The sequence below is a fragment of the Prionailurus viverrinus genome, chromosome D1, assembly GCF_022837055.1.
Source record: "Prionailurus viverrinus isolate Anna chromosome D1, UM_Priviv_1.0, whole genome shotgun sequence".
In the NCBI taxonomy this organism is placed as follows: Eukaryota; Metazoa; Chordata; class Mammalia; order Carnivora; family Felidae; genus Prionailurus; species Prionailurus viverrinus.
This window is the reverse complement of record NC_062570.1, coordinates 73,871,789-73,899,125: the sequence shown is the minus strand read 5'-3', so window position 1 is coordinate 73,899,125 and position 27,337 is coordinate 73,871,789. Positions and strand designations below refer to the sequence as shown.

Sequence of the window (27,337 nt, the reverse complement as noted above, 5' to 3'; positions counted from 1 at the left end):
TTGGGCTCAACATTAGTGTTTACCTACTTATCTCAAAGTGTCATTTTTGTGTCTCTTAGGTGCCTACAGTTGTTGGTATAGGTTGGAAAGGGCCATGGGGTTTCCTAGACAACTGGCAATAATCTTATAACCAACTTCCCTGCCTCTGGTGTGTCCCTTGGCTTCCAGTGCTGCCTCCCCACAGGTGTCTGAGTCACTTTTCTAGTCACACTCCCTGCTGGGACTCATCCATGGCTCCCCATTGCCGTCAGGATAGAATCCAAGAGCCCAGATTGAATTCAGGGACCCCCGCCTACCTCCTCACACCCTTGCCCGGCCACACTGAACTTCTCTGGCTCTTCCTTGAAAACGCCGTGCTGTGTTCTACCTCATGCCTCTCCTCATGCTGTCCTGCCCACTCAGAATAGTCCTCCCTGTTTTGTGCCTGGCAAACGCCTACTCAACCTTTGGGGCCCAGCTCAAATGTCACCTCCTTGGCGAAGCTCTCCCTGCACCCTCTCCCGCCACACACAAACGTCATCCCTCCTCCCCTGCGCTCCCCCAGCCCTCGGAGTAAGGCACACACTGATCACAGCTCTTATGATGAGGCTCATGATGGAGGGTCCATGTCTGTCTCCTGGACCGGATGGGAAATAGGCAGCACTGTGCTACTAAATGCCTGATAATAAGCTTTCAAACAAACAAACAAAACCCCAATCTGTAGCGTTCGCCGATTTCCATGGCGTGAATACTCATGCCAGTGGTCAGTTTCAAACTACGGACTGAATGTGGAGTTAGGAGTACACAGTGGTTTTAGAGAGCCAGCATGGGCCAACACGCTACTGTGACAGGCCTCATTGACCACTGATTCCCCAACACCCAGCAAGGGCCTGGACCAGAGAAAATGTTGGTAGAAGAGCAGAGCAAGGAATGGATGGGTGGGTGGGTGAGTGGGTGGAGGATGCTAGAAACAGCTTGTCCTTTGCCAGTTACTGCCACTGAAAATGCCACAGAAGAGAGAAAACTCTGCTCAGAGCTGTCTTGCTGAAATGTCTTTGCCTGATGTCAGACAGACCTTGCCTGTCCCAGGGACTGCAATTCTCCTATTTCAGATTCATTCCTATAAACAAAGATTCCTCATAGCCAGGAGGAAGCCCCTGGCCATCAGGAGTCCCTAAGGGCTAACATTTTGGAGGGCCTATAGTCACTGCACTATCATGCTTTACTCTGGTCCAGCTCTCCTCTCGCAGACCCCCTGACTGGTATCCTGGTCTCTAGTCTGTCCCCCTCAATTTCACTTGCTATACTCTGCCAGTGGGACAGACCAAAATCTGATAATGCAGGAAACTGAGGACAAAGCTTTGGACCTATACCCACACAGGCCTGCTCATGGCATGGTACCTGGAGAGAATGGAGCTGGGCCCAGAAGTCAAATATGAATGATACCAAGGACCTGAGAAGCATCTAACTCTGCCAAGATCTGACTTCCCACCCCATTGCCCATGACCCTAGTGATGAAACTGAGTAATGAGCTCTAATGCTGGACATTAACCTTCCTTGGGTCTTTAGTCGTGACCTGTGTTTTCACCCTACCTAATGCAGAAGTTGGAGCATATCTTGGTACCCTGGGACCTTGGCTAAATTTGAAGATGAATCTGACAGTCTAAGCCAAACTATAGGTTTTGCTCCAGTCATCCTCAGAAAGAGCAGTTTGAACTTGCCTTTGCCACTCAAAACTTCAGGAGACCCAAGACAATATTCCATGGGCCTGATGAACTAGACTGTGAAGGCCACAGGGTGGCACACTGTGCAAATGGGGTTTTAGCTTCCTGGTGAAGCTATCCTGGGTGAGAACAACTCCTGGGAAGCTGGCCCAGCCTGGACTATGGACAAAGGCCACAGGAACTTCTAGGGACAGAATTCCAGGGCATCCCTGTGGTCTCTGCACTGTCTGGGTTCTCCCTGCATGGTGGAGTTCCCCCCCTGCCCCATGTCACAGCTCTTCTGGGGCCAGCAGGGCCTCAGGATGGCTGATGCTGTTATGGCATCAGGGCAGGGCCCAGACTCCATTTGGGGAAGACGGGGCTTACCTTTGTTAAAGAAGTCACAGTCATAAGCTGAAAGAGAAAGAAAAGACTTTTTGAGAAACCTGGAACAGATGGACAGAGCCATGGCCCCTAGCAATCCCAGCTGTCCCAGATTTAGCTTGCCTCCCAAACTCCAAGATTTAGGCATGGTCACCGGATTCATGTATCTTAAGGTGTAGGAAATACCATGGCTCCTTTCTGTACCCCCAGCACAAAGCTCAAAGCCTGGCCTAGAGTAGGCACTCAGCATGCATCAAATGAATGAATGAATGAATGAATGTTGGACAGAATGGTGTGTTTTGTGTGGTCCCAAAGGGCAAGGTGAGAATCAAGAAGTGGAAACTCCAATAAGAAATGTTATAGCAGGTCCTGGAGGAATACAAGCACAAGGTACAAATTGGTATTTCAAGAACCTTGGGTAGAAGGGAACCAGGGGCCTCTAAGATCCAAGGCTTCTTCAGGTCCCTGGGTGTAGTTTCCATCAGGTTTTGACAAGCTCTTCCAAGTGTGTGCTCAGCGCACCCTCTAGTGGCCCAGCCCAGCACCACAGCCTATTGCCCTGGGACCTGAGACATGGATTCTTTAGTCCATTGGGGTAAACTGGGGACCTTGCAGGGGTACCTAAAGCCAGAAGCAAGGCCATGAGGAACCACTCGGGTAGGCTGAGGAGGATTCTCCCTCGCTTGTAGGCATGGTCTGAAGAGAGCCACCAATTCCACTGCATTTGGCATTGACCTCTAGAAAGAGCACTAGCAGTTAGATTGACCCACCATGTGGTTATGGGAAAGTACTCACTTTTCCTCACTTGTTGACTCACAAGATTGAACTAGAGAATTAGATCTCAGAGTCTCTGGTTCCAAGTGTGTACCAGGTCTGGGGGAGATAGTCTGGAAAAGTCAGACCTGAGTTCAAATTGCATCTCTCTCACTCTTCAACTGTGCATACTGGGACAAGTTACTCAACCTTTCTGAAATTTAATGCCCTACTTTATAGGATGGGACCACCACTAGTATCTGCCCCATGGATTTGTGAGGTCTGGACTAGGGTAAGGCAAATGCTTACCTTGGGTGCAAAATGTAAGAGGGCGTCAAAAATCTCAGTAATTAAGATATATGGTATTTTAACACACCGTTTAAAAACTTGAAGTTAATGCAAAAATACCCACGATAAACAAAATATCAAAAATTTTAAATAAGGACAGGATCAATGACAGTGCCTTGCCGAGCCACACTGGATCCTGAGGCAGAAGGGAAAATCAATAATACTGATCCTGCCATTACTTAAAACTTTGACTTTTTGTTCACCAAAGCCGAAGAGAGTTTTGCACTAAGTTTCAGTTTTTAAAACAATTACCTTAAAATGTGATTTATCTCCATTACTGAGATCTTGGTGCCCCTTAAATCTTGTGTCCCAGGTGAGGTGTCCTTTATTTCACTCTAGCCCTAAAGATTAAGTGAGTTAACGCGGAGATGGCTCAGGGCCTGGCACACAGCAGATACTTGTAAATATGTGTTCCCTTCTCTTTCAAGAAGGATTTTTACCTGAGGAATAGAGGGAGGACCACTGAGCATCCACAGAGCATCTGCAGTGGGAGGGTCCAGAGGAAGATGGACAGATAAAAGGGAGGCCAAAGGCAGATTCTGTTCCATCTTCTTCCTAGGGTCATCCTGCCTGGAGCTCTCAGGGCTCAGGACATGCCGGCCCCATGTCCCCATAAAAAATGACAGCGACCTCAGTAATAGCATAGAGCACTGTGCCAAGGGCTTTACATGTGTTATCTCACTGACAGCTCACAGCACCCTGCAAGGCAGGTATGGTTCCCTCAGCCCTCGACTACGAGTGAGAGCGTGAAGAACATGCCCCAGGTCACCCCACTTGGTGACCGCTAACCCAGAGAGTCTGGCCCCAGTGCTTGTGTAATAACCACTGCACCCCAAAGTGAGGCATAAATGCACCAGGAAGATCACTGGTGTGCAGGAACAAATAATAAAAAATAAGTTAATGAATAATTTAACTTTCTACATATTTTATTTAATTTTTAAAATATTCACTTTTATATCTGCTGTATGACATACATTTACACTACTAACAGTATATTTATGTACATGCATCTATGTATATGTATGCATGCATGCTGGAAATATTTTTACAGGATAGGAGCAGACAGCCCAGGGCGTTTGCAGACCACCATTGCGCTAAATAAACTGATGTCTTGTGCTGTCTCTGATGGGGCCTGTGTGTGTTAGCTGACAAAGGGCTTTTACATTCACTATCCCATTTGATCCTCACAATGAAGCTGGTGGGGCAGGTCTATTCCTACTTTTCAGATGAGAAAATTGAGCCCTGGAGAGGCTGAATGACTTGTTAAGGCCATTCGCAAATGGTTAAGGCCACACAGCTTGCAAATGGCAGCTGTGGGTCTGAAACCCGGGGCTCCTCACTCCTCTGGTAGAGTGGGTAAGGGCACAGGTCTGCAGCCAGACCATCTGAAGATGAGCCCTGGATTGACCACTAACCTATGTGACCTTGAGCATGTTACTTAATCTCTGCCTCTGTCTAACCTGCTCCCCAACTGTAAAACAGGAATAAATGGTCCTACTTCGTAGGGTTTTGTAAAAATTCAATGAAAGAGACAGGCAAACCTGTATCCAGTTGAGGAGGATGCGCCTGGAACATACCAAGTACTCAATAAACACTAGCCACTAGAGACTGATGGCGCCCCACGGGCCTGCCCACAGAGGGGTCCCCACTCCCTACCTTGGCTGATTGGTCTGGATACTCACGGCAGAGGTGTGGGGTCCTCCAGTCCACAGCCACCCCATGCTGACAGCACTGGTGGGCATAGGCAGACACGCTGGCACAGAAACACTCACAGTCACCACCCCGGTTGCACCCACATGTGTCTGTCAGGCAGTTTGAGTAAAACCAAGTGACATCGACCTAAGGGAGGTCAGAAGTCAGAGGTCAGAGGACAGCTCCTGAATGTTAGCTCTTCAGCTTCTCAACCAATGCCACTTAGCCTTAGAGAGTGGTATAAACATGAAGGGGCCACAGGGCAGGGCGAGCTGCCCGGGTGGGGTGAGGGCAGACAGGTGGCCAACTCAGAAGGAAACAACTCCATGGCCCAGACAGATCCTACTTTTGAGAACTGGGCTCTCACCTTCCCCAGGCCTATGCTATTGGATCCAGGGGCTAAGGATGTGGCTGAGAAACAGATGTGGGGTATGAACTCCCAGCCAAGGCCAGAGACAGCCAAGGCCAGCCCGACAGCAGCCTTGAAAGCCCTGGAGGGGACCATGCGAAGCTAAGCGCCAGCTCCCCTCTGTCTCCTCTGAGGGCAGAACAGGCAGCGGGCCGATGCCACAGCATAACGGGTTTTTGTTCACTGTTCAGAAGGACTTCCTCATCAGAGCCAGATTGAGACAGGTTTGAAAAAGGCATGGAAGGGGTGTGTGGGTGGCTCAGTCCATTGAGCATCTCACTCTTGATTTCGGCTCAGGTCATGATCTCATGGTTTGGTTTGTGGGACTGAGTCCTGTGTGGGGTTCTGTGCTGACAGCACAGAGCCTGCTTGGGATTCTCTCTCCCCCCTCTCCTACTCATGTACATGCGCATGCACACGCACCCTCTCTTTCTCTCTCTCTCAACAATAAAAAAATATTCTCTCTCTCTCTCTCTCTCTCTCTCTCAAAATAAATAAACAATAAGAAAATTCTCTCTCTCTCTCCATCTGCCCCTCTCCCACTCTCTTTCTCAAAATAAAAGGGGGCATGGAAGCTGTTTGTCTGGCTGTCTGTCCTGGGTCATCTGGGAATCTGGGAAAACAGGGCAGACTCATCTGAGCTAGCTGGAGGCAGGGAATTGGCAGAGGGGGATCTCCTTTCTAGACCTGAGGTGCCTCTTCTGAGGCATGGGTTGTGGAGTCGGGGGTTCTGAGAGCGGAAGGGATCCCGGGAAGGTGGGGGAGGGAATCAGGAGTGTTGAGGCTGGGGTCCACTCACCACAGGGTGGCAGGTCTCAAACACCTCACTGAGCAGAATGCTGCACTCCTTTCTGGCAAACGGTTCCCGGAGAGGATTCAGGACACATGTGTCCCAGGGGTCAAGGGTATCTGGGCACTGAGAGGCAAAGACACGTCTGTTGATCCCCCTACCCCCACAATGCCTTATTGCCTGGTGTGGTGGACAAACTCCTAGACTGACTCCCATGGTCCCTGACTCCTGAGGTTCAAGCCCTTGTATAATCCCCTCTCCTTGAGTGTGGGAAGGACTTATGAAGGCTTCAAGCTGAAAAAAGAAGGCTAAGGTGATGGGATGGACACGGTTATGTGTATGTGATTGCATTTTTATGTTACATAAGATGGAGAGCCCATCTCTCTGGAGTCTCTCTTTTGCTGGCTGTGAGGAAGCAAGCGACCGTGTTGGGGAATCTCACATGACCAGAACGGTGAGTGGTCTTTAGAGGCCGAGGGTCCTCTCTAGCCAACAGCTAGCAAAACCACTGAAGCTCTCCGTTCTATGGCTGCAAGGAACTGAATGCTACTGACAACCCCCCAGCTGGTGGGGAAGGAGATACCTCCCTAGTTGAACATCCAGATGAGAGCTCAGCCCTGGCTGACACCTTGGTAGCAGACTGTGATACCCTAAGCAAAGAACCGAGTCAAGCCCTGCCCTGACTCTTGACCCACAGAAACTGAGATAATACATGTGTGTGGTTAAATGCTGCCAAATCTGCAGTAACGTTGTTACACAGCTATAGATAACTAATAACTAATACAGACTTCCCCAATGTCTGACAAGCCTCCTCCATCAGGCCTACATTCTCACATAACACACCCCTCCCCCGCACCGGCCCAGGATATGCCAAGGGATTATCGAGAGGAGCAGCAGTAGGGGATCAGAGGAGGGGAGCAATACAAGTTAGTCACCCTCTCTGCTTCTTTTAAATGGGAGTGGGCTAGAGCACACCCTTCTGAGACTATGAGAACAGCCTTGTCCCACCTCAGGATTATACTGAGGACGATGCCCTGACCCGAAGCTACATAAGCTCACCTTCGTCTATTACCCAACAGAGAATTAGGGACCTAAAATGACCCAGTCCGAGAAAGGCAAATATGTAACACTCATATCACCACTGTCTGCTGCTGTACTCATGGCAGACATAACTAATCAACCACAGTTCTCCTTCTAGCTGAGCCTGACACAAGTCTTAGGTATTTCTCAGCATAGCTTCCTAGGCAACCTCTTCTGGCTGATCAAAGCTGTCATGATAAGTCAAATCCAGTCACCATCCCTCTCCTGGCATAGCTCCTTCACAGAGGATGACAGAGAAGATGGAACTTAGTCAAGGTCAACCAGCAAGTCACCGGATGACCCAAGACAAGAACCTAGGTCTCCTGCTCTGAGTTCAGTGCTATTTAGCTCCATAGCTCACAGCTTGCGCACCTCAGCCATCTCTCAATCTGCAGGGACACCCTCCTCATTTCTGCCTCTGTTAAAGTTGTCCTCCCTCTCAGAGGCTTTCTCTCTGATACATGCATCTTTCCAAATATGGCCTATCCTTTAAGTACCACCGTACTCCCACCTCCTTCAGGAAGCCTCTGATTGCCTCAGTCCACATGGGTCTCTCTTGGATTCTCCTCTGGGCCAGACCTAGTGCCAGGCACTGGGGACACAGAAGATGGGTAAGACGGTCATGCTTCAATAAGCCTTATCTTCCCTGGCAGGTGGTCATGTCTCCTAAGACAAAGACTTTGTCTCCTTTGCAGCCCCTACCCTCCTGCCAGGGCTTGATCTGGAGCACACATGCAGCTCGATTTGTGAGGTGGGTGGTATGTGTCCTCAGGCCGCAGAGTCTAAGGCTGGGGATGCTGGGTCAGAGGCTGGTGGAGCAGTTGCAGGAGCAGCCTCACCGGGGAGCAGTCTCTGACTGGGGTTCCCTCCGTGCTGGCCAGGGCCCATCTGAGTGAAGGAGTAAGCCAGCCTAGGGAGGTTTTACCTCAACTGCAGCCCAACTGCTGCCAAACTCCTGGGGGTTAGTTAACTCCAAATTCTCCGGAGTCCTCATCTCATTGATGGTTTTTAAGTCAAAGTTCCCACAGAGTCCAGCCAGCTGGCCCTGAAAGAAGAGAGAACACGACGGTCACCTGCAGGAACACCAGGGATGAACCACTGGAAGAGGAGTCACCATGAGCCCAGGAATCTGTCATGGACCCAGAAGCAACTTCTGGAGTCACAATGTAAAGAGGAATAGGAGAAGAGTCAGGGGAGAAGGGCACAGAGTGGGGTGTAGGCAGATAGGACATGATGCTCCTGGCTCCTCAGTGAGGGTATAGTTCATGCGAGGATGCCTAAGGCCTGGATCAGCCCCAGACAGGAGCAGAGGGCCCTGTGAGGGTCACTGCTCGTGCAACTACCTGCCATTGTGGCCCAGCCTGGACGTGCACTGTGGTTCTTTGGTCCCATAAGAGGGTGATGTGTTCCCTTGGGAAATGCACCAATGTGAAAAACCCTGCTTGCCAGGTGTGGACCTCCTGCTTCTCATCCAGGAAGCTCTCAGGACTCTAGGGGGACAGAGACAGTCATTCCTGTGCCCTGAGTGTCCCCCAATACCTGGGTCAGTGGGGCCCAGATCTAAGTCATTGTCCAGTCCCAGGAAATCATGCCTCCCTCATGCCCTGACATTGACCTCTGTGTTCTTGACTCTAACCAAGGAATTCAATCTGGGCTGCTGACTCAACGGCTCCAAGAGAAACTGCTGTGGTAAGGAAACCAGTCCCCAGCCCTCTTCTGCCCCTGGCCCCTGTTAACATACAAATCGTTCGTACAACCTTAACCTGCACCAGGCCTTACAGGATTTCCTGAGTCATCATCAAAGATAATGAGTGAGTTCCCAACGTTGATGGAAATAAACTTCCTGCAGATGATGCCAGAGCTGTAGCAGTCTACGTTTTCTACAATCACAGAGAAACTGAAATCCGATGTGCTCTGAGAAGAAAATAAGTCAGTTCATCAAGCCAGGGAGGGAAAAGATCCTGCAGACAGGCACAGAGGTAGCGGGACATGGACTCTGAGGTGGTTTTCAATCCACTTCTACTTCTTATTAACTGTGTGACTTTGGGAAACTTACTTCAGTTCTCCAAAGGTCAATTTCATGTAGTCACTCTCCAAAAAGTATCTGATGGATGGATGGATGGATGGATGGATGAATGGATGAATTTATAAGAGGATGATTGGTGCTGACAGGGGTGAGGGACAGGGGTACTATCTTATATCCATTGATGATAGTAGTGAAGCCTTTTTGGAGGGCACTTTTCAAGCACTGTGTACAGCTTTTTATAGCATTTCCGCTTACAAGAGTCTAGAGACACATCCACAAAAGTATTCATTGAGCATTTAAATATCAGCAACAACCTAAATGCCCATCAATGGGGGGATAATAAAACAAACTAGAGCATGTCCTCTCTGTAGAATTTTACAGAAAGAAGAAAGGAGTATGTACTGACTGCATGAGATCATGACTAAGGTATGTTCTGTTAAGTGAATAGAGCAAATTGTAGAATTCTATCCACATAAACTAAACCAAGTACATGTGTGCATGTGTATATGTGTGTATGTCTGTCTTGTGGAAAGTGATCTTGCAGGATTCACATCTGACTGTTATGAGCAGGGAATGAGAACAGAAGAGGTACGAAGGGAAACACTCATTCCTAACATATGCTTCTATATTGTTTTAAATGCCCGTGAAGAGCACGCATTACCTTTGAAATTTTAAAATTAAAATGGGTATAATCTGTCTCAGAGTTACAGAAATTATGTGAAAGACCCCAGTACAATGCCTCCTCCATAGATAAGACTCATTCCATAGAAGGTTTGTCATTATTATTATTACTCTTACTATTATATAGTGTGACAGGCCCTTAGCAAAACCAAGGTCCCCTGAGAGTGTCGCTGGCACTCTCCCACCTGCCCTGTTGGTACCGCTCTTCTCCTTCTGGAGGGGATCCTGCTTCTACTATGCCCCTCACCCTACATCACCATCCCTTTTTTGTTGCATAAGCTGACAGCTTTAGCATGTGACTCCTTAAGCACACCAAATGTCCCATCAGATTTCTTGGTTCACACCTGACACCAGCTCTGCTACTGCCTAGATGTGTGATCTCAGGCAAGACACCTGACTTCCCTAAGCCCAAGTTGCTGCACCTATAACATGGGGCAAATATATTCTACCTCATAGGATTGATACGAGAACTAAGTAAAATAATCCTCAAAATTGGCTCAGGAGACCACCAGGCATATAATAAAAGTTTAGAAAACATGAGCTCTTACTACAGATAGAAAAACCATTGGGACCCAATGGGGCAAGGCTATAATGGTGAGTGGACATGCAGTGGGGTATTTCATGCCTGGTGAGCTCTGTCTAGCTCTGAACCTGCTCCTCAGCACTTCTTTCAGTCGCTAGCTAGCCATACCCCCAGGCTTAGATCCCTCCACCCACCTAATTGTGCAACAGACTGGAGTCTAGAATATCACCGTGCCTGACAGGTCCTCAGCCTCAGATGCCCTGGGTCTCCATAGCGCCAGCCCATCAGACACCTCCAGGAGCTCACCTTGACCAGGTGCACTTTGCATGCTCCCACAAAGTCAAACGGGAGCCCATCAAACGTGCGGTAGTGCCGGTCGCCATAGGCCGTGCAGGTGGAAGCACAGGGGTGGAGAGCGCACTGGAATGAGCCCCGCTGGCACACACTGAAACACATGTGCCCAGACAGCTCGCAGGGCACCCCCCCCCACACACACACACTCTGAATACCCACGACAGAGCCATTGCCTGTAGAGTTCCCACTATGTGCCTCTGGGCTAGGGGGTCACAAACACCAGCAACCTTCAACAGAAGCCTGCCGGTCACAAACTCACATTCATGTAAACATTTACAGAAACACCCCCCCAAATTTCCATCTATACATACACTTGTATATACACAAACATCCCTAAATAACACACAAGCACGCAACATGAGTATGAACATGGTGGAAGGGGAATGCTAGACTGTACTCATGATCACGCTTCTCATATCCATCCTCATCCCAGCCAAAAGCGGAGTGTGAACAGTACCCTCACTTACCAGGTATGGCAGGGAGACATGACCTGGTCCCCAGGGAAATACTCCTTCCCCTTCCAAGTGCATGGGCAATCCTCTGGCAGGAAACATGCATCCCCGTGTCTGAGCAAGCTGTAGGGACACAGCAAGCAGGTGGTCAGGAAAGCACCCTTCCCATATCTGCCATCTATGGAAGACCCTGCATCCATGTGGATACCGAGGGGCGGTTCTTAGCATTTATGCCAAAGAAACTGACCATGTACCCAACTACCATCCTGCTGCTGCCCAGTGGGGCAACTGGAAAAACCAGAGACAGACTTGGCCCACGTCAGAAGCCTCTGCTATCCATCAGGAAGCAAGGCTCAGTTCCACTAGCCGCATCCCCCCGGCCAGGCTAGACACCAGTTGCCTCTTAGGCACTAGCTGTATATTAATAAACAGATCATGAATGTGGGCATTGACCCTCTTACTCCAGTTGCTCATGGGACAACCAGTAGACCTGCACTGAAAGAAATGTTAGTGGAACTTTTTCAGGAAGATGGAAACTCAGATCCACATGAAGAAATGAACAGCTCCAAAAAATGGAAAATATGGTGAAAGGCAACTTTAGGAATTATTTCTTAATTTCTTTAAAAGATAATTGAGCATTTAGAGCAAGGTTAAGGTCAATGAATTGGGTGGTGTATAATATATGTAGAAGTAAAATGCATGACAATAACAGCACAAAGGATAAGGAGTAAGTAAATGAAAGTATACTGGTGTAAATACTCTATATAAAGTGATAAAATATTAATTCACAGTAGATTGATAAATGAAACAAGTGTATTATAATCTCTAGAAAAACACAAAAAATAAAAATGCCAAGATATATAGTTAAAATGAAGTAAAAGAAATAAAATAGAATATTAAAAATACGTAGCCCCCAAAAAGGAAAGAAAAGATGGGGAAAAAAACAATAGAACAGACAGATAACAAAGAACAAGACGGTAGTATTAAATCCAATCCAATTACATTAAATCCAAATGTATTTCTCACTTCGATTCAAAGTGAGAAATTGTAACATTGGCTAAACAAGCAAGACCCAACTATATTTTGTTTACAAAAGACACAGTTGAAGTAAAAGCACAGATACGTTAAAAGTAAAATTCCAGGAAAAAATACCATGCAAACATCAGTTATAAGAAAGATGGAGTGGCTTTATTAACATCAGACAAAGCAGACTTCAGGCCAAGTAGCATTAACAGCAACAGGAGGAATATGTCACGGCAACGGAAGAGACCATTTATTAAGAGAACACAATAATCCTAAATGGGCATGCACCAAGCAACAGAGCTTTAAAAGCAGAAGCAAAAACGCATAGAACTAAATAAGGAGAAAGAGACAAATCCACAGTTATAATTGGAAATCTCAACACTCCACTCATTAATGATAGAACAAAAAATTCTTCAAAGATGTAGGAGATGTGAAAAATCGGACATTGCTCTTAACCTAATCGACAATTTAAAAACTCTATACAGAACAAGATGGAGTCAGTCATATCAAGCAGTGGCCTGTGTCAAACAACGACAGTAGCAGGTAAGGGCATTGCAGCCAAGACCAGATATCACCAAGACCAGCACCAGCTTATGACACACTCAGAACTGATAGCCAGCAGAAACAGAGATCTGCAAAGCCCCAAGACTGATTAAATCCCTTTAAAAAGGGAGGATTTTTGCAGCAAACTGTCAGACTCCTCAGACACTGACCCCTCTTCAAAAAGGCACCTGCTGCCAAAGGTTCTGCCTGATTGATCTCCGAACAGAACAGAGATCGTTCACTGCTTGAACATAATAAGCAGTAAACGCGAACAGTTGATCTGGACCGGACCTAGGCCTTATCTCAACTGTGTGTCTGACTTAGCGTTTGTTTTATTAGCTTCCTACCCTTATTCCATCTCGTTTGTTGTGTGACTTGTCTTGTGCTTTGCTTTGTGTGACATGTATGAAGCCAAGTTAAACACATGAGTTAAACACATGTCATTGAGTTTGGAATACTGAACCTGCTTTATAATTATTCTAACCTTGCTTTATGACTGAATAAAGCTCACATTGTGGAAAGACACAACTCATGTGTGTGCCTTCGTAGTGTGCTCATGACACTCTATATCCAGTCACAGCAAAGTGCACGTTATTTTCAAGCATTCATGGAAGGTTCACCCAGACAACTATATTCTGGACCATAAAAACTCAGTAAATTTCAGAGGTTTGAAATCATACAAAGTATATTATCTGATCACAGTGAAACTAAATTAGAAATCAGGAACAAACAAATATAAAAAAAAACTCCAAACATTTCAAAATTTTGTAACATTTCTAAATAACTCATGGGTCAAAAAAGAAATCACAAAGGAAATAGAAAAGATTACAACAAAAATAATAAAAACATGTTATATCAAAAATTTTAGAGTGAGCTAAGGCATTGCTTACAGAGAAATTTATAGCTTTAAATGCTTGTATTAGAAATAACAAAAGATTACAATAAAAGATCTCAAATAGAAATATAAGAGCAAGTTAAATCCAAAGTAAGTAGTAAGAAGGAAATAATAAAGATAAGAGCAGAAGTCAGTGAAATAGAAAACAGAAAAACAATAGAAAAAAAAAATCAATGAAACCAGAGTAGTTCTTCGAAAACATCAATAAAACTGACAACCCCCTACCTAGACCGGATAGTACAAAAAAGGAAAAAATCCAATTACCAATATCTGGAAAAAGAGAAAACATCACTGCAGATCCTACAGATATTAAAAGGAAAATAAAGAAATACTTTTATGATGTAAAGTCCATAAATTTGACGACTTAGATGGAAGGAACAACAAAGACATCAAATACCTATGAACAAATTCAATGGCACATGTCCAAAACCTTTCCATGAAAACTATGAAACACTGCTGAGAGAAATTAAAGAACATCCAGTAAATGGGATAATGCCATATTTATGCACTGAAGGACTCACTAGTGCGAAGACATCAGCTCTCATCAAACCGACTTCTAGATGCAACACAAAACCAATTAAAATCCCAGAGGCTTTTCTGTAGAAATTCCCAAGCTAATCCTAAATTTACATGGGAATGCAAAGACCTAGAAGTGTCCACATCTTTGAAAAAGAATAAAGTTGGAGCACTATCACTTTCTGATTTCAAGACTTACTATATAGCTTCAGAAATCAAAAACGGTGTGATACAGGCCTAAAGATAGACAAACAGGGGCACCTGGGCGGCTGTCGGTTGAATGTCCAACTTTGACTCAGGTCATGATCTCACAGTTTGTGAGTTCAAGCCCCACATCAGACTCACTGCTGTCAAGGCGAAGCCTGCTTCAAATTCTCTGTCCCCCTCACTCTCTTCCCCTTCCCCGCTCATGCTCTCTCTCAAAAATAAATAAACATTCCCTCTCTCTCTGCCCCTCCCCTGTTCATGCTCTGTCTCTCTCTGTCCCAAAAATAAATAAATGTTGAAAAAAAAAAAAATTAAAAAAAAAAAAAAAAAAAAAAGGGGCGCCTGGGTGGCGCAGTCGGTTAAGCGTCGGACTTCAGCCAGGTCACGATCTCGCGGTCCGTGAGTTCGAGCCCCGCGTCGGGCTCTGGGCTGATGGCTCAGAGCCTGGAGCCTGTTTCCGATTCTGTGTCTCCCTCTCTCTCTGCCCCTCCCCTGTTCATGCTCTGTCTCTCTCTGTCCCAAAAATAAATAAATGTTGAAAAAAAAAAATTTAAAAAAAAAATAAATAAACCTTAAAAAAATGTAAAGAGAAACAAATAGATCAATGGTACAGAATAGAGAGTCCTGAAATAGACCCACATTTATACAGTCAATTGATTTTTTAACAAAGGTACCAAAGCAATTCAATAGGGAGAGAAAAGTCTTTTATTAAAATGGAGCTAGAACCACTCGATATCCATCAGAAAAAATAAAATGAAACTTGACTCCATTTTACAATATAGAATCATTTCAGATAGGTTATAGAATCAAATGTAAAAGCTAAAATTGTAAAGCTACAAAGGGAAAACATTGGAGAATGTCTTTGTGGCCTTAGAGTTGCAATTACTTAGGACACAGAGAACACTGATCATAAAGAAAAAAATGATAAATTAAAATCAAAATTTAAAACTTCTGCTCATAATCAATTTTTAGACATCTTAATATACATTAAGTAAAAAAAATAACCACGGACAAGGAGAAAATATTGGCAATGTATATATTTGATAAGGAAATAACTTCTACAACTTAAAGAAAATAGTCAACCAGATAAGAAATGGGCAAAAGACTTGAGTGGAGACTTCACAAAGGAAAATATATGAAGGGTAGGGGGGGACCATGAAAAAGTACTCATTCTCTTTAGGGAAAATTACCAGTTAAAATTACCAATTAAAACAATAATGAGATACAACAAATAATGAATACTTTTCATAGGTAGGTATGCATGACCATTTAAATTTGTCAAAGCTGGGGTGCCTGGGTGGCGCAGTCGGTTAAGCGTCCGACTTCAGCCAGGTCACGATCTTGCGGTCCGTGGGTTCAAGCCCCGCGTCAGGCTCTGGGCTGATGGCTCAGAGCCTGGAGCCTGTTTCCGATTCTGTGTCTCCCTCTCTCTCTGCCCCTCCCCCGTTCATGCTCTGTCTCTCTCTGTCCCCAAAATAAATAAACGTTGAAAAAAAAAATCTTAAAAAAAAAAAAAATTTGTCAAAACTTAGCCAACTGTATACTTAAAATCTATTTAAAAAAAAATAAATTGGTCAAAGCTTAGCCAACTGTATACTTAAAATCTATGCATTTTACTGTTTATAAATTATGCTACACTTTAAAAAAATTCAAAGGGAAAAAACAGTGAAACACCAAAAGTTGACTGGAAACTGCATAATTAAGAGTAGCCACCATTTTGTTGGGAAACTTCTAAAATGTAAGTTTTGGTAGATTTTTGTTCTCTTGGCCCATACCATTTTCAAGAGAAGAATCCTCTTCATCTCCACCCTGGGACACAGAAGCTTCGGTGCCACTATTGTTGGAAGCAAGCTGGGGAAGAGGGCTGAGGTCCCAGTAGGCTTTCATTTAATCTCCCTGTTTTTACTCTGCATCTCATCCCTCTTGGTGCTCCTGAGATCAAAGTCTCTGATCTGGTTTCTGCAGAAACTTTTACCATCCTGCTGGATGGGGTTAGGGTCGTTTCGTGACCTCAGGGCATGGGGGAGGAAGCCTAGGGGGGTTAACTGCTCCTTACATAGACTTATAGGGGACATCCTCCTGTCTCCCTCCCACTACCCCACCCTCTGAGATGCCTGGAGCCACCTGTCCCTGAAGCTGTCAACATGACACAGGTTGTTTCTCCTGGGCCTCCTCTGCAAGCATCAGCTGTAAACCAAGGTCAGTTTCTACATATCCACCCTTGTTACTTCTTCAGAAACTATTGACCCATCTTCTAGCACTGTCACTCCCATGCCTGTTCTCTTTGTCCCTGGGGACTTATGGGTTTTTTTCTTTTTTTTTATTCTATTACCAATATTTCATTGTGGGAGGAAGCAGAGAAAAAAGCCTGGGTTTAATCCACTGTTTTCCCTGAAGACACTTAACCTTCCTAAGCCCCGGTATTTTCGTGCGTAAAACAGGGATAATGACGCCTTCCTCCCAAGGTCACTATGAGAATTTCATTATAGACCTGGGCACACTGCCTAGTGCCTATAGAATTGCAATAAATATTGGTTTCCTGTCCCTTCTTTCCCCATAATTACATCAGGCACCGGCAATGGCTGGCTCACTGCCTTCCACCTTCAGCCCAGACCTTGTCTCTTGCTACCTCCTGAGGGGCCTTCTCTGCTGCTCACCTTTTACTGCTCCCTCCTGAGCCTATGCAGAACTGCCAGCATCCCTGAGCACTTGCTGTGTGCCCACCACAGACAATAGCTGTGGCCTCTCTCCTCAAGATACCTCAGTCCATGGAGCATTCTTTCCTTACCTGTTCAGAGATCCTGTCACTTCAGGGTTCTCTCGGGGGCATTTGCAAATATGTGGCATTCAAATGAGGAACACAAAGCTTGTCTGCTCACTTAGAATGCTTACTTTGTGCTACTTTACAAATGAGAAAACTGAGACTCAAGGAAGTTAGCTAACTCACCTAACCCTGACCCTAACCCCTAACCCTAACCCTAACCCTAACCCTAAACCTAAACCCTAACAATAACCCCTAACCCCGAGTTAGGTAAATTAGTTAACTTACTTGAGTCTCAGTGGTAGAATCAAGATTCAAGCCTGACTCCACAGTCTGTACTTATATATACTGTACTACACCACTTAGTGGCCCCAGGGCCCTTGGCTCAGCACCCAGATGCAAAGAAATTTAGAGTGGCACAAACAGCTCCTGTGGCTCCTGCAGTGGCTCAGGGCCCTTTGGAGCAATGTATGACACCCAGATTCTTAGAAGTGCCATAGAAGGAGGTATGGGGCCCAGGGGCCCAGAGGATTCCAGGCATCCCAAGGTACTAGGGCATCTTTAGAAACCTTATCTCAACTCCCAAGAAAACATTCCAGAATGGTAGGAAATGCCTGTCCTTTCTTTACAAGTTGAGACTCTAATAATTTCCTTTGTTTGTTTTTTTTAACTGAAACTAACAAATTATTTTATTTTCAAAATAGAAGGTAAAAAGCACAATAATTATTAATTCTATTATTCCCTATAATGGATTTGATCATTCAAATCCTTTGAAGTAACCAGTAAATACTCAGATTGTGAGATTTATAATATGCCCTTACTAATAGCAAATGCTTTTATTTTTTTGTGTTTTTTTAATATATGAAATTTATTGTCAAATTGGTTTCCTCTACTAACTCCCTTTGGACAAGCCCCTGTGGAACATGTGTAAGCTCCTCACAGGACATTTCATACAGCTTATGAGCCACTGTGGCAAACACCCCAAGAGGTGATGGCATTCAATATTAACAAGGGGAAGGGAACAAGTCTTAGTAGAGCACTCATGACACAGTGCCTGGCTCCTTGCAGCCATTGTCTCATTCAAGTGGTGTTACTACCCTCAATTCACAGATGAGCAAACCCAGGCTCAGAAAAAGTAAGTGAATTATCTGATGTCACATAGCTAGCGACAAACATTAAGGTGACTGGCCTGGGCCCTCTGGACTGTGGATGTTCTTGGCACGGCTCCAAGACCTGAACTGAACTTCAAATGGACTGGAGCAGAGGAAGAGGATTTGGGTACTGCCCTGTTCAGCCAACAAACAACCAGCAGAACCTTGCAGACAAGAAAACTGATGCCCAGGTGGCCACATAACTTGTCATAGGTCACCCAAGCAATTAGAAATCTTCACATTCTATCCTACCCTTTGGAACGTGGGGACTGAAAAGAAAACCCTGCTCTGGCTTTGCAATCTGAGTGAAACTAATCCCTAATGTTGGATAGTGCTTTAGAATCTTGTTTTTCAAATTGTGGTCCCCAGACCAGCAGCATCTGGATCTCCTGGGAGCTTGCTAGAAATGCAGAGTTTCAGGCTGCACCCCAGGCCTCCCGAATCGGGGTCAGACCCCTAATGATTCATGTGCACACTAATGTTTGAGGAATATAGTTTGAGACCACAAACTGTCATTAAGAGGGATCCCACTGAATCCTTCATTCCTGAGCCCCTCTGGGAGAGAGTCATCAGCCCTCATTGTGCAGATGAGGACATGTTCAGAGAGGTCACAGGATGGGTGACTGGCAGAACTGAGCCCAGCTCTCTCAGTTCCACCTGGCCACCATGCTTGGCGGTGAGCAACTCTCAGTTCCTGATTCCAGAGGCCCTGGCTCTCCCTGTCCTCAGAGGGGCAGGCTTGTGCACATAAAGACAGTGCTGCAAGAGGCCTTCAACAACAGATGTTCCTCACAAGCTCATCTGGAGCCTACATGGTAGCAAGTATTGTCTACACCCTACCAGTTGGGCCTAGGATCTTGTGCAGGCTCTGGAGACCTCACATCAGTCTCCTGTGGATGCCCTTGCTTGGGAAGGGGAAGCTCCTAACCCACATTATGACCTCTGTGTAGGGGACCAGACCCCAGGGCTCACAGACCTGGCATGCTCTGGCCAAAGGGCAGGATCTGGAGTAAGCAGAGTCAGGTTTGAGTCATGGCACCCTGGGCCAACCACTTCCCTCTACCCTGCTGTTGGCCTCAGTTTTCCTCATCAGCAAAATGAGAGTAATGATCCTTCCTTTCTCCTAGGAAGGCTCTGAGATTAAAGGAGGTGATAACACAAGGTGTTTTAACTGTTTTACTGTTAACACAGTAAAGCTCTAACTGACTATTCCATCCCCTTCCCACTCTGACCCCCCCTCACTTCCCTTGGCTGCCAGGCCTGGCCCAGAACTCCCAGCTGACCACTGATCTCTGCACCAGCTAAAGGACACAGCCCCAGGTTGCCAAGTCATGGGATTGGGCACCCACCTTCTTCTCAGGAGTGAGAACTGGCAAACAGGAGGTCGGGGCCCCTGCAGCCACCTCAGCTTACGAGTACCCATGAGGGACACCCACAGAATTCAGCTCCTGTGGCATCTGAGGCACCTGGGCAGGAGACTATTTGCACTGGGTGGGGCCCTTCTTTTTGCCGAATTACGGGGGCACCAGCCCTCTACCTGAGGGTTTTGGCCAGATCTTTACAGGGAAAGGGGCTGAGAGGTGAAACATGGCTTTTCTCTCCTGGGCTTCAACCCACTGGACCTCTGGAGCATGCCACACACCCCATTCAGTGCTTCTACTCCAGTACCTCATGTAATCCTCACGACAACCTGTTGGGGTGGTAGGCATTGTGATTACTACTCTCATGTTACAGATGAGAAGCTGAGCCTCAGAGAGGTTGGGCCTCTTCCTTGTCCAAGGTCACACAGATGGTAAGAAGAAGAGCCAGGTAGAATCCACTCCAGTTGGATCCCCACGCCGCCGTTCTTTCTCGGATTCAGTGCCAGTCATTACATCAGCACCGGCCAGCCCTGGGCTGCCGCCTCCAGCATGGCTGTGTGAGGAACTCCTTGCCCCTCCCTCTGCCTCGTGGGTCCCCGGTTCTGCCAGCCTTCAGGGGTGGGGGACCATGAAACATGGATACTCACCCTTGGGGACAGGCACAGCCTGAGAGGCAGGGGCCATGAGCTGGCACGCTCAGGTTCAGCAGCTGCTGCTCACATGTCCTCTCTCTGCTCAGCTCGGGGTCGGTGTGCAGGTCACTGCAGTTCACGAAGACCTGGCCCACCGGGCAGGCAGTGGCTGGAGGAGAAGAGGGTGGCTGCTGGGAGGAGCACGGACGCCCATCAGGCCTTGGAACACCCAGGCCAGGGGGTGGGCTCCTGGGTGGCAGGGGTGACCAGGGAGACCTGGGGACGCAACTACTGGAAGAGGCAGGGAGACAGGGGGCTCTGATGCTTCCAGAGGCATCCCTTGGGTTCCCAGATGCACCACCAGTACCCAGAGTACCATGTGCTCTCCACAGGGCACTGTTCCAGGCATTTTACATGCATTTTCTTACCGAATCCTGCAACACCCTATGAAGCGTTGTTATCCCCCATTTCCCATATCATGGAAAGAAGTCACTTCTGCTTTCAAAGGCATGATAAAGTGAGAGGAAGTGCCTCAAAGAGACCAGGAGGAGAGCCAGAAAGAGGATAGCAATGCAGTGTGGCAGGGTGGCCAGAGGACTTTAAACCACAAGGAAGTCAATTTCCCATTACTTACACTTTTGTGACATAAACCCCTTCTCTCTCCCTGAGCCTCCAGTCAAGTCAGCTGTGCACACTTACACCTTGTGTGAGTGATCGTTTTTAGGGAAATCAATAAAAGGGAGCTGAGTTCCATGCTCAGCCTGGGATGGAGCAGAGAGAAGAGAATAGCCATGGAAGATGAGAGGAAGAAATCTGAAGCCAGAAGCAACACCAACCAAAAACAAAACAAAACAAAACAATGCTTTCAGGAATACATACATGGGGAGAACACAGAAATCCAGGTTATATACAAAGGAGGAAGTGATGGCTCAGAGAAGCAAAGTGAGTTACCCAGGGCGGCACAGCTTGCAAGCATGGGGCAGGATTTGAATCCAGGGCTACCAGACTCTGGAGGCCCTGCTCTTTGCCACCTGCCATGTGATTATTCTCTGACCCCTCTGTGCCAATCCCCATCCTCCCTTCTGCTTCAGTCCCCTGCTCCACCACCTCCACATCCTTCACAGGCTGATCCAGTGCCAAGCCACCCTACCGTCTTCTCTATTGCCTGGGACAGTCTCAGAGACCCGGGCTGTCCTCCCCATCTCTATGACCCCCAAGTCTAGCACAGGACTGGGCAGCGTCAGCCTTAGTAGACAAATGACAGCTCAGAACAAGGAAACCCAGGACCCAGGGGAGGCCAAGGGACTGTCCAGTCACCCCAGCTAGTTGCCCCTGGGAGAGATAGTCTCAGCCTCTCCTTCTTGAGAAGCAGGAGGGACAGCTGCCAGGATGGGATTTCTGGATGCCACCCTCCAAACTGGAGCTTTTCCCAAGACGGTGAGGAAAACAGCAGGCTCAGTGGGCTCAGTGTGGCTGGACTCAGATGTGGCTGGGCTGTCCCTGTCCTGATCTATCCTCTAGCTCCCCACTCGCCTCTCCATAGCCGCACCACGATGGAGGAGCCCCTAAAAGAACCCCCCACCTTCCACCTTACCTGGGAGTCTGCTGTCACAGCTCATGATTCCATCTTTGCAGTGGCTGCAGAGAGAGGGAGGAGTGGGGTGTATACCGGGATTAGCTGACTCAGTCACTGCAAAGCCAGAGACTGCATGCCACTGTGCTCAGGCCCCTGCAGGGTTCAGACAGATATCCCCACTCTGTCCCTGGTCCCCTGTGCAGAGGTGGAGGGTGGGCACTGCTTTGTGGAAAGGTCTGCTAGGCTGTATTTTCTTCAGTCAGCAACTTCCATTTAAAGAGAGGACACTAAATCTGCAACCTAGGGAGCTCACCAGTGGCCCAGAGATGGGATGTCACTGTCTCCAGGGGGATAGTCCATTCCTTGAAAGTGACAGGAGCATTGGTTCCTGCAAAACCCAGGAACAGAGAAAAGTGAGCCAACTCAGGAACTGGGGCAGGGACCGCCCCCCCCCCCCCCCCCAAACCGCCACCGGAAGCCAGGACCATAAGGACACAGAAAAAAGCAATGGCATCTATTGTGACAAGTGACACATATCCAGGGAGTGGGGAAGTCAGCCTAGCACCAGGGACAGAGGTCAGGGCTGGGTCCCAGCTTCAGGGCCATCCAGTGAGCCGGCACAAGGACAGCCTCACTGGTCTCTGTCCACCCAAAGCCAACCTCCCTTTGGGCTGGGAAAAAAGAGGTGGTAAGAACAGGGCCATGCTTCCTGAGCCCATGCTGTGTCAGGGAGGGACACAGGGCATATATTCCATACTGCTCATTCCCACCCAGCATCTGTTCTGATTGCTCATGGCCTACACCATACTGCTTGTTAAACATTTTGAACACCAGACTAGGCCCTCCAAATATGTCATCTCGTCTATTCCTCCTCACAGGGTCCTTTATTCTGTCTTTTGGCTCCTCTTTGTAGGTCAGCTGAGGGCCAAGACTGTGTTTCCTCCTCCTCACAACCTCTCACAGCCCCAGTGCAGGCCTTGGAGCAGGCCATTTGGGGGCTGCAAGGGATGTCTGAACTCCTCCAACCCCTGTGCTTCTCAGCCACCTTCTCTCTCTCCAATTCCTCCTCCCATGTAAACCTCAGAGGTTCCCTTTTTTGGCAATACTCAACCACAAGTCCGGGGTTGAGGGGGCAGGGCACACATCTGGATCTCAAGGGAGGATCCTGTAGTTTGAAAAGGCTGCTGAATGATTCCAATATACCCCCTATAGGAGCCTCTCTCCAGCCCTTATCCCTCAGTGGAATTTTAGGGGAATTTCTCCCCATTGTGGAAGGGACTAAGTGCCTTGCCAGTCAGCTCTGGGATCCTGTGAGATCACCAGCCCTGAACTCTGCCTCCAGCCACACTGACATGCCACAGCCAGCCTCAGAGCCATCCCTGTCCCCTTGGCCTGGAGCACTCCTCCCTCAGTTCCCCCCATCTTTGCCCACATGTCACCTCAGCAGAAAGGCCTTCCTTCTGTGCATAACAGTAATCCCTCCCTGACTATTTATAGCTTATTACTACCAGACCCTTTAAGTGTCTATTTATTCATCTGTTTTGGCATGAGAATGTGAGCTCAATGAGGGCAGGATTCTGTTCTGTATTTGGCTGAACTTCCAGGGCTTAGAAATGTCTAGAACATATGAGGAAGCCAATAACTACTTGTGGAAGGAGAGGGGAGATGAAGGGAGAGAGGCTGTCTCTGTGGGAGTGCTGTTCTGTTTTACGGGGAAGCCAGGCTGGAGAGGGCTGAAGAGCCGTAGCTGAGGAAAGAGGCCCGAGAACAAGGTCCGGGGGAGGAAGCCCATCCAGGACCACCCAGCGGTGCATCATGCTCCGCCCTGTGACTAGGGGATTAAGCAGGGACGTAAGAGGTGCAGTCAGGCTCCCCAGCCTCAGATGCCCTAGAGACCCTCAGCCTCCTCCCCATCTGACAGAGGTCACACTGGCCCACTCACCTAGGGACGCAGAGGTCAGCCTGGGTATCCAGATAGGTGTCCGGTGGGCAGGCACAGCCTTCCACACACTCGTCCCTGCTGAGGTCGCTGCCACCACCAACCCCACAGGCCACAGGGCTGGCCAGGTCCTGGCAGGTTTGTCCACACAGGGCCACACAGGGGCTATACTCCTTGGTGGCCTCACAGGACAGTGCTGTAGTGGGAAATAAAACTGTGTGTTTTGTCTCTCTCATCCCCACAACTGTGTGAGGTGGAGCCATCATCCTGATGAGGAGAACTGAGAACCAGAGAAGATATTTGTTCAAGGTTACACAGCAGGTCAAGGCCAGACTTGGGATTTGAACCCAGGTCTCTCTCCAGAGTCCCACTTCCTCCTGCTACACTACAATGGCAGAGTGGCAGGGGTGGGCCCCACTCCCCAAGCTCAGCCTGGACCTTGCCATTGGTGTTTCTTTTCCTCTGCAGGGCATTCTTCTTAGGTAGTGATATTGGGGGAGGGTGGAGGTCACGACTCCCTGACACCCCTTCCCGCCATCGCTCACACATAGACACATGCACAGATAGGTATTACACACACTTCCGTCCTTCTCACTTCCACACCTATAACACATATGAGCTGTGAAGATCAATTGTGCCCCCTTAAGCAGCCTCTCGGGGCCCTCTGTCCAAAGACTCAGAGCTTCCCTCTCCTCATCTGGCCAGCATCCCACTCCCTTGAGGTCTCCTGCTCCCTGCCAGAGCCAGATTGCCAAGTTCTCACCCCAGCTACACATCAAAGTCTCCATTTAAAAATGCTGATGCCTGCCCCCGTTGCCAGATATGTTGTTTTCATTGATACTCAATGTGGCCCAGATATGTGCATTTTTCAAAAGTTCCTATGGAGAGTCTAATATGCACCACTGGTCCCATCCAATCACCTCTAGAGGAACTTTGATTCAGAGAGGGGCAGGAACTTGCCGGAGACACACAGCAATTACCCGCAGGGCTGGAACAGAACTCATGACTCCCAGGATGGAGTCTTTTCCATTTATTCAACAAGCATTTGCTAAGAGCTTACTGAGTATGGGGCCCTGTACTAGGGCTGGGGGCACAGAGACAACTAAGACGTGGAGAAGAGTGTGGCCCAGGTGTGTGTTGGAGGGGGAAGCAGGGGCCAGCTCATGCCCATCGAGCCACGAACGCACTGAGGATGATGGGAGCCAGTGATCTTGAGAAGGCTCACTCTGGTTGTAATGAGAGGAGGCCGTGGGGAGGCTTACTAGGAAGCTTTGACCGGGGTGGTGGCAGCAGAGGTGGCAACAAGTGGGTGAATTTGCATCTCAAATCGACAAGCCTGACAGGACTTGGAGACGGACTGGCACTGGCGGCGAGGGTAACAGAGAAGCAGCCATGTGCCACATGCCCTTGTGTCAGGTTTGGGTGGCCAAGGGGATGGAGAACACGGGAGAAGCAGTTTGTGAGGTGGAGGTGTTAGGCTGCAGGGGCGGGAGGGGCAGGTGGACCCTTGAGTCTGGAGCCCAGGATCTTCCAGTGACCCTCACGTAGAGGCACATGTGTGGGGCACTCACCACAGGCTGGCAGGTGGGCGCGGAAGTCAACAGGGAGCCCGTGGCGCCGGCACAGGTGAGCATAGTGGGCCAGCGTGGCACACAGGCAAGGCTGCCCGCAGCGGCAGGCGTCCTGGCGGCACTGCTCAAAGTAGGGCACGGGGCTCAGGTACACCGAGCAGGGCGCAAACAGCTCCCCGGTGAGCACGCTGCAGGACTGCACCGCATAGGAAGCTGGAGACGGGAGGGACAGGGGCAGGGAGTGGGGGTCTGGTTTGCCTGGTGCTCCAGGCCCCAGCCTCTTCCTGCCTCCCCACAGTCCAGGGGTCTGTTGGCGTGAGAAGGTGGGTGGGAGAGAGTGTGGGTGCACAGAAGGGATGTGAGCAGGGACCTGAGTACATGGCTGGTTGGGAGTGGGTGGGTACGGTTTGGTCAGTCCAGGTGTGAGTCGGTGGCTGGCCAAGGGCATGGGTGTAAATTATTAAAGGAGAGTGAGTGGGGGCACCTGAGTGGCTCAGTCAGTTAAGTGTCCGACTTCGGCTCAGGTTGTGATCTCACGGTTCGTGGGTTCGAGCCCTGCGTCCGGCTCTGTGCTGACAGCTCAGAGCCTGGAGCCTGCTTTGAATTCTGCGTCTCCCCCTCTCTCTGCCCCTCCCCCACTCGTGCTCTGTCTCTGTCTCTCAAAAATGAATAAGTGCTAAAAAAATTGTTTTAAGAAAATAGAGGAGAGTGAGCATGTGTATGTGTGTTTAGTGCATTCATGCAATACATTCCATCTTGTGTGAGACATGAATCCATATGCTGGGAGGAGACACGGGAGTGAACAAAACTGACAAAATTCCTGCCCTCGTGGAGCTTACAGTGTGGTTGAAGGAGACCATCACTAAACAATTTATACGGCAAAGCAGAAGGCAAAGACCTCGGAGAGTGAGAAAGCGGGGAAGGAGGTTAGCGATCGAAGGTGGGGTGGGAGGGGCGATTGCAATTTTAAAGCAGGTGATCAGGAAGGCCTCAGTGGCAAGATGAAGTCTGAACAAAAAGTTGAAAGAGGTGAGGGACTTTAGTGAGGGAAGAGCATTCTAGGTGGAAGGAACGGCAGGTGTAAAGGCCCAGAGCAGAGAGCAGAGCTGGCTGTGCAGAAAGAACAGCAAGGAGGCCCGTGTGGCCGGAGCAGAGTTGGGGGTGCAGGGGGAAGGGCAGAGAGGCTAGGGCCTGGTGGGGCCACTGTGAGGGCTTAGACTTTTGCCTTGAGATGGGAGAGCCGGTACAAATGTGTGTCTACGTGGCAGTGATAGAGCATGAAGTTTCTGTCTGCCTGACCCTTACCAGAAGGGAACCACGGTCCCCTCTCTGCAGCTCCACCTTTTCTTATCACTCCTGCCCAACCCGACCAGCCTCCTCAGGCCCAGAGTTCCCATCTCACCCCTCTCAAACCAGTCCCACCTCACCCCACTCCCCCCTCCCTCTCCCCTCACCTCACCTGCTTGCAGGTGCACATCACAGGGGTCCAGAGGGGAGCCAGCGACCAGCGGGGAGCAGGCGGACAGAGTTTTCCACGAATTGCCAAAGAGTTGTGGGGTGCTCTCAGGCACACCCACTGGGGACCTGCAGTCATGGCACAGCCGCATTCACACACTTGGCCGTGTGGACCCAGGTGGACATACAGCATACACCCAGATAAGTATCTATCTACTCCTGTATACACACATAGACCAAGCATGAGCACACACACACTCAGAGGCGCATATGTACCCACCCAAAGGCGTAACACCCATAGGCCTATATACACCACTTGCACATGCCCTCAACATACACAGAGCACAAGTATCTGCCAAACACGTAAACAGACAAGAGGGTCTACACAGTCACATTCAAACACATACAGTTATGGATGTGCGCATACACACACACACACACACACACACACACACACACACACACACATCATATCACATAACATCACATTTAACAGGCTCCAAAGGGACTCAAAACTGGCTTGGGGCCGGCCA

At 48.4% G+C, this 27,337-nt stretch overlaps 1 protein-coding gene across 7 annotated transcripts in view; it reads right to left on the bottom strand.

Annotated features, from left to right (window-relative positions):
• OTOG (otogelin) overlaps window positions 1-27,337 on the bottom strand; it is a 91,390-nt gene that overhangs the window by 40,479 nt on the left and 23,574 nt on the right. For all 7 annotated transcript variants that reach the window (XM_047824173.1, XM_047824174.1, XM_047824175.1 and 4 more), the window contains 14 exons: window positions 26,809-26,933; window positions 25,350-25,562; window positions 23,782-23,974; window positions 22,153-22,227; window positions 21,858-21,901; window positions 20,279-20,432; window positions 11,190-11,297; window positions 10,675-10,813; window positions 8,918-9,052; window positions 8,482-8,628; window positions 8,064-8,183; window positions 6,068-6,184; window positions 4,850-5,006; window positions 2,070-2,096 (listed from right to left, as the gene is read on the bottom strand). In XM_047824173.1, coding sequence (XP_047680129.1) covers window positions 2,070-2,096; window positions 4,850-5,006; window positions 6,068-6,184; window positions 8,064-8,183; window positions 8,482-8,628; window positions 8,918-9,052; window positions 10,675-10,813; window positions 11,190-11,297; window positions 20,279-20,432; window positions 21,858-21,901; window positions 22,153-22,227; window positions 23,782-23,974; window positions 25,350-25,562; window positions 26,809-26,933 — 1,754 coding nt within the window. The remainder of the gene's footprint in view (window positions 1-2,069; window positions 2,097-4,849; window positions 5,007-6,067; window positions 6,185-8,063; window positions 8,184-8,481; window positions 8,629-8,917; window positions 9,053-10,674; window positions 10,814-11,189; window positions 11,298-20,278; window positions 20,433-21,857; window positions 21,902-22,152; window positions 22,228-23,781; window positions 23,975-25,349; window positions 25,563-26,808; window positions 26,934-27,337) is intronic.